This window comes from Condylura cristata, unplaced genomic scaffold (assembly GCF_000260355.1).
Source record: "Condylura cristata isolate star-nosed mole 26May11 unplaced genomic scaffold, ConCri1.0 scaffold00023, whole genome shotgun sequence".
In the NCBI taxonomy this organism is placed as follows: Eukaryota; Metazoa; Chordata; class Mammalia; order Eulipotyphla; family Talpidae; genus Condylura; species Condylura cristata.
The window spans coordinates 35,183,503-35,190,951 of record NW_004567124.1 but is presented as its reverse complement, the minus strand read 5'-3'; the positions used below and the strand labels follow the sequence as shown (position 1 = coordinate 35,190,951).

At 35.9% G+C, this 7,449-nt stretch overlaps 1 protein-coding gene across 4 annotated transcripts in view; it reads right to left on the bottom strand.

The window, feature by feature from the left end:
* SCAPER (S-phase cyclin A-associated protein in the ER) overlaps positions 1–7,449 on the bottom strand; it is a 398,115-nt gene that overhangs the window by 327,661 nt on the left and 63,005 nt on the right. For all 4 annotated transcript variants that reach the window (XM_004688004.2, XM_004688005.2, XM_012728648.1 and 1 more), the window contains exons 5-6: positions 4,440–4,540; positions 537–653 (exon numbers count right to left, since the gene is read on the bottom strand). In XM_004688004.2, the coding sequence (XP_004688061.1) occupies positions 537–653; positions 4,440–4,540 (218 nt within the window). The remainder of the gene's footprint in view (positions 1–536; positions 654–4,439; positions 4,541–7,449) is intronic.

The window sequence follows — 7,449 nt, the reverse complement described above, 5'->3', positions numbered from 1 at the left end:
CAAAATGGGAGCACACTAGACAGTGATCTGAATCCATATGAGAAGATAAAGAGAACTAGGTAAATAAAGACTCCATAAATGTCTGTTTTTCTTTTCTTCTATCTGAGTTAAAGACAACTACATATAAAACAATATTTATAAAACTATACTAATAGGATCATAATGTGCAAGAATATAACTTACGTGACAAGAACATAGTTTATTGTGTTTGCGTATACACTGAGATCTTTTGTTGTGAAAGAAATTGCCAGCTCATGTTATGAATTACTTAGTAAGCTACAAGTTCATGAGTTTTATTCTCTGGAACAGTAATAAAGTTTGAATTATTATCTTTAATTATATTTATATAAGTAAATGTATAAGATATATTAAATTTATACAATTTAAACTGCCTAAACTTTACTTTTCTGGATTTTTTTTTACCTTTTGTTCAAACAATTTCAAATATATACACAAATAAATACATGGACATTTTTACAGTGAAATATCAGATTGATAATACTATCGTATATTACTCAGTAGTGATTTCATCTCACCCAAAATTTAAGCTTCTTCGAGCATTTGATGTTACACTTATTCTGTCTGTTGATGGACTTGGAATCACATGACGTCCTGGAGACATCTTTTTTACTTCCCAAGCTAATGATGTTGGTCTGCCAATTCAAGACATAAAGTAAATTAAAAGAAAAACAGAGAAAGGTAAAACTTAATCGTTTTTTCTAGTTATTAGATGAAAACATAATAATCAGGTCACAATTTTTCCCTAGACTGTTGTTTATCAGAATTCTGTCATATTACCAATATGCAATCACAGATGATCAGAGCCCAGTTTTTCCATCTACCATGGCATAGAAACATAACCGCGAAATATCAAAAAGGGGCTGTCGATTACATGATGTACTATTTGCATTTCATAAGCCTCCACAAACCCAGGTAAAAATGCATTACAGAAATCAATGAGAGGTTACATGTGTCCAAGAGAAATGAGTGTGTTAAACAAGAATCAAGACAGAAAAACATGTAACAGTGGGAATTAGGTGAACAATACATGGAAGATGTGAAGTCTTCTTTCTCTACTTGCTAGGAAAGCTAGCTGCTTAAAATTTTTAACTGGTTCACAATCATCAGTTGATAGATGTAAGAATCTCTGCTGAAGTGTCCTTTCTAGGAACAATGCTATATACTTATACCCTTAGTCAAGTTTCCATAATGTTCTAGAATCCCCTTGTCTTTTTACTCTCCATTAAATCTAATAATTGGGGGCCCTCCCTGGTGGCGCAGTGGGTTAAAGCACTGCACTGAGAAACTAAAGCCACTTCCGCATGAGTTCGATCCCTGCCTGCCCCGGAGGTGACCACATGGCGCGGCAGACCTCCCCTGACCCGCCCGCTGCTCCCCTTAGCAGTGTGCTTCGTCAATCTGCCTGTTCTTCTTCCCGCTCTGTCTCTGGTGAATCCCCTCACCCTCCGCATCTCTGGCCTGTACCCCAGTTCTGTACGAATAAATAAATAAATCTTTAAAAAAAAAATCTAATAATTGGGAGATTTTTTACCAGTAAAGTTGTTATTTACTGCTATAAAACAGGACAATTCAGATGAAAGATTAAAGTCTCAAGTTTTTTACAGTTTGACAGATTACCTCTAAGAAAAATTGCAATAAATTATACTCCCACCAGATGAAGAGGTTCCATTTGCCTTCAACCTTGCCAATAACTAAGTTACCATGTTTTAAAATTTTCACCAGTAAAGCAGTATTTGTTGTCACTTATTTAATTAATGTGATTGTCATTACTTCTTATGTTAAAGTTTACCAGTCATTTGAATTTCTTCTTTTGGGATTTACATGTTGACATCCTTTGTCCATTTTTTTCCAAAGGGCATTTGTATCATTTTGTAATAAATTTGAATTGTTTACTGTTATTATTATTATTATTATGCCTACAAATCCTCTGGCATAACTAATGTACTTACCTCATTAAAAAACAATTTTTGTAAAAAAGCCTACTTTGTTCCTAGTAAATAAAGTTTATTGACATTTTACTTTGTTGTTTGTCCTTGTATTACAATACCCTTAACACAATTGAAAATGAGTTTTCTTCTTCCCTAAATATATACAATTTCAGTTTGTATATAAATATACACAGTTTCAGTTGAAATTTAAATCTCAAACCTAGGTGTAATTAATTTTGATATCTGATTTGAAGAATGTAAGATAGAGAATGCCATCTACAGGTAATTTAAGGTAGCTTTCCATATCTGGGAGCTGCCATCAAGAGACAAAAACGAAAAAAGCTGTTAATAAGGTAAGGCATGCCTCAGGTACAGGTATGTTTTCAAAGCACAGTACCAGGACAGGGGTGGCTGTTAAGTTTGGACTTGGGTTCAGAATCTTTCTCATTATAATCTTCAACATAGTCATCACAACTTGACTGGAGTTTGCAAACAACAACAACAAAAAAATCTTGTTAGCTTTTTTTATGCATTGGTGGTTATACCACAGATCCTTTTGGGATGTAAAAAACAGAAATTAAGCCAAAGTAGGTAAACAATGAAAAAGAAAATAAAGATTTATTGAAAGGATAAAAATTCTGCAAGGTCAAGGACATCCAAGGTAAGAATAAAACTGAGATTGGGAGAGACAAGCTGTAAAGTAACACTTAACACTTCTCAAAAATTAATGATTTCTCTCATTTCTGCTCGTGTCTACATGTCTCTCTGATTTCTTTCTGTTTTCTTTCTTCTATTATCTTTGTAAGGGCAACAGAGCCATCAGTCCCAAATCAGCAAAAGGATCTCTTAATTTGGTTGAACCCAGCAAAGGAATGCAATTCCCCCTCTACCACCCAATCCCATCCTCCCATCCTGTCCACCCTACTGCCATCCCTGTACGTCCAGCCCTGCTACCAGATCCAACCAGCAATTATCAGAGAGTATGGATGAAACTGCTCAGCACAAAGAAAGACAACTGGGTCTGACCCATTCGAGGACTATGAATCAGTATCCTGACCCACTCAAGAACTGTAAATTAATGTCAAAACCATTTTAACAAAAATTTTCACTGTGAGAAAAAGAAACGTCAAAAGGATCAGTACATCATGTTTTCCCTGGATCTGACTTTCTAGAGACCAAAAAAAGGCTTTCTCAAGTTGTCTCTTGGAATTCATTCACTTTTGGTTCCCCCATGAAGTTGATACATTAGTAGGGGACAAAAGATTTGTTCTAGCTGGTTCCACCTACTAAGGAACCAAAGTTAATCCAAGAGAAAGAAGCATTCCTTGACTACAACATGCTCTTCTTCAACCTCCATCAGATCACAGATACCATACTCTTTACCTGGAATTATTTTTTTCATTCTTTGATTCCCTAACTCCTAACTTGTTATTTTTCTTGTATTTTATCTCCTTGGTGAAGCTTTCCTGGACTCAGCAAATAGTTAATGGTGCCTTTTCTTATATTCCCTAAGTACACAGTGTTTCTTTTTGATGACACAGTATAACGATAATTACTAACATGAGTCTTTCAGAATATGTTCTATATACTTCATGAGGGTAGGGCCATGTGTTTTCTTTACCACAATAGTTCCAGAGGCACTCAGATATTATGTACTAATTTCAAATGAAAAATTCTAAAGTAGCTTTGAGCCTTCCTTATTTCCCTAGTAAAAAAACATCAAATTTCACACTTCCTAAAATATTAAGAATAACATATCCTTCCTGCATTACTTTCACATTCCACATATTCTGTACTTTCATGACTATCTTAATTTACTCCCTTCATATAAAAGGCTAGCCACGGGCCCTCGCTGGTAGCACAGTGGGTTGAGGCACAGCACTAAGAAGCTAAAGCCACTTCAGCATGGTTTGATCCTGAGGTGATCCACATGGCGTGGCAGACCTCTCCTGACCCGCCCACTGCTCCCCTCAGCAATGTATTTCATCAGTCCCCTGTACTGCTTCCCACTCTGTCTCTCGTGAATTCTCTCACTGCCCCTGACCTTTGGCCTGCACCCCAGTTCTGTATGCATAAATAAATAAATCTTTAAAAAAAAAAAGGCTAGCCACTAGTTAAAACCCATTACTTCTATACATACCATGGCATACCTCCTCCATGAAATATTTTCTGACATACTACCCAAAAAAGATATGAACCTGTCCTCCTTTCAACACCTAAAGTATTATTTTTGTAGTATAAAGTTTGACTTAATCCTACCCTTAGACTATAAATTCATGAGAGTAGGGAAGTATCATATATAGAAATAAAATTCTCACAGTAGAAAAATACACTCAATAAATACTTGGCTGCTGAATAGAATAAAAAATTACAGCTCCCAACTTACATTTTTACAAAATTCAATTTAAACTGAGGTTTAAATTTATGGCTGGTTTCAATGACTACTTTTTAAACTGCTGCCTGCTAAAATATAAAAATAGAGTTCATTACCTGCTTTGAGCATCCGTCTTCTCTAGCTTTTCCTGTAGTTGAATCCAGTCAATCAGGGCTTTGAAATCTCGTACATAGTTATCCAGCATCATTAGCACCTCCTAGTTCAAAACAAACAGCAAACATTAAATTCTATCCTGAGATTAGAAGTTTCAGGTGTGAACTTTAGCTTGAAGATTTTAGAGATTAATTAATTTTTACATTATACCCCTCATTTAGGGAATAGTAAAACCTAACAAGTGGATGCTACTGTTTCTCAGTCACATGATAAAAAGAAACTAGTGAAGCTGAGAATATGAAGACCAAAAAATGGTATTGGTATTCCCTCCCATGCTATCCCCAAATGACCTTTAATCTTTTTATTGTTAACTTTTTTTAAAAAGATTTTCATTATTTATTTATGCATATAGAATTGGGGTTCAGGCCAGAGGTACAGGAGTGAAAGGGTTCACCAGGACAGAGTGGGGAGAACAGGCAGATCAACTGAAATACACTGCTAAGGGGAGCAGCAGGTGGGTCAGCAGAGGTCTGCCATGCCATGAGGGTCACCTCCCTGGCCTGGGAGTAAATATGGGCTGCAGTAGCTTCTGAGAGCATCATAATGCAGTACTTTAATTAGTTGTACCACCAGGGATGGCCCAATTGTTATGGTTAAGTTTAATAGAACACAGCACAAATATGAATGTAAAGATAACTTATTTCAAGCAAAGACACTGAAATTTCCATTCTCTGATACTATCCCATCACTGTTACAAAGTAACTACTATTTTGTTTCATAATGGTTTGATTTAGTCTGATTTAAACATTCATATAAAGTCATGAAATATATATTATTTCGTGGCTTTTTTTCTAATTTGTTTTACTAGGTTCATCCATATTGCAAGGTGTAAATACAACTCATTTTACTGTTGGCGAATGTCACTACTGATCAGCATTCAACCACATGAATATTCATTTATCAAACCACTATCAATATTTACTGATATTTATGCTTATTTACATGTTCTCAAATGTTTAATATTTTTATATAATTGATCAATACTTATTTATTTAATTGGAGTGAAACTAAATTTTTTTCCTTGAATTTTATTAATGTGGTCTAGGTTTGAACCTCTACATTTGCACAAATATTTCACTCACTCCCTACCAAGCCATTCATACCAAGGTCCTATCCCTTTCCTTCCTCTTTTTTCTCCTCCATTTCCACAATTGCTTTCGGTAACCAATATGTTTTTCAGAGTCTGAGAATTGTATTTGTTGCATTCTTATAGTTTGTCTTCTTCGGTTACATAGAGTTCACCAATAAGTAAACAATATGGTGTCGACCTTTCACTTTGACATATTTCTTTAGCATAATCACCTCAAGATCCTGCCCCAAAAGCCATTATTTCAGTTTTTTTTCACAGATGAGCAGTATTTCATTGAGTATATGCCCCATAATTTCTTTATCCAATATTCTGTGTTAGGGCACTTAATTTGATTCTATGACTTGACAAATGTAGATATCACTACTATATTTTTCTTTATTCAAGTTTTTATATTTTTTATGAGATCATATGGTAATTCCATTTTTATTTTTGTAAGGTATCTCCCACAATTTTCCATAGAGGCTGCACCAAACTGAATTGCTACCAACAGTGGATGATTGAGTTTTTTCTACATACCTTCTCAACATTTGCTGTTTGCATTCTTTTTCATACATGCCATTCTCCCAGGGGGTTGATATGCATTTCCCTTACAGTACGTGATTTTTTTTTAAAGATTTATTTATTCATACAGAATTGGGGTACAGGCCAGAGATGCCGAGGGTGAGAGGATTCACCAGAGACAGTGCCCAGAGCAGAACAGGAAGATCGACGAAGTAAACTGCCGACGGGAGCAGCCGGCGGGTCAGGAGAGGTCTATCAGCCATGTGGGATCTCCTCCCGGGCAGATGGGAATCAAATTCATGCGGAAGTGACTTTAGCTTCTTAGTGCAGTGCTTTAACCCGCTGTGCCACCAGGGAGGGCCTACAGTATGTGATTTTTAACATATTTTCATTTATCTGTAGGTCACCTGAATGTCTTAATCAGAGTAGTGTCTACTTAGGTCTTTTGCACTTTTTTTTTTTTTTTAACTAAACTGGTTCATATAGCCCTATTTGTTTATTTTTGGTTTTATTTCCCTTGCCACTGGGGTTGTATCCCCAAATATATTCCTAAAGTTGAGGTCCAGTAATACATAATCTAAGTTTTCTTTTTTTATTTGATTACATGTTTTTATTTTCTTACATCACTGTTCATTTTTGTACAGTATTTAACTTCTGCCCTCAGGTGTTGTACACATATTATCTCCCATCACCACATAACCCGTGAACTGTTGCCATAGTTCCTTGTGCTCTTCCCTCACCTGTTTTGACCCCTCTCCCTGCTCCTCCCCCATCGTATGTCTCCCTCTCCCTGCTCCTCCCCCATCGTATGTCTCTGATTTATAATTTGTCTGCTAGTTTGCTAATTTTGTTTTTTTACCCAAACCCTAGTTTGGTCTCCAATTATCCTCCCGTAAGTGAAGTAAGTAAATCATAGGTATTTTTCCTTTTTCTTCTGGCTTATGTCACTAAACATAATCCCTTCCAGCTCCATCAATGTTGCTGCAAGTGGAATGAGTTTATATTTTTTTGAGAGCTGAATAGTATTCCATTGTGCACCTATACCACATCTTTGTGATCCAATCAACTGTTTGGGAGTATTTAGGTTGTTTCCATATGGTTATTGTAAATACTGCAACATGAACACAAGCATGTAGGTTTCCTTCTGAATTAGTATTTTTGTGTCCGTTGGGTAAATTCCTAAGAATGGAATGACTGGATCATAAGGTACATTCATTTATAGTGCTTTGAGGGTCTTCCACACAACTTTACACAGTGGTTGGAACAGTTTGCATTCCCACCAGCAGTGTAAGAGGGTAATTTTCCACATGCTTGCCTGCATTAGCTGTTGCCAGTTTTTTGAACATAGGCAATTCTCACAA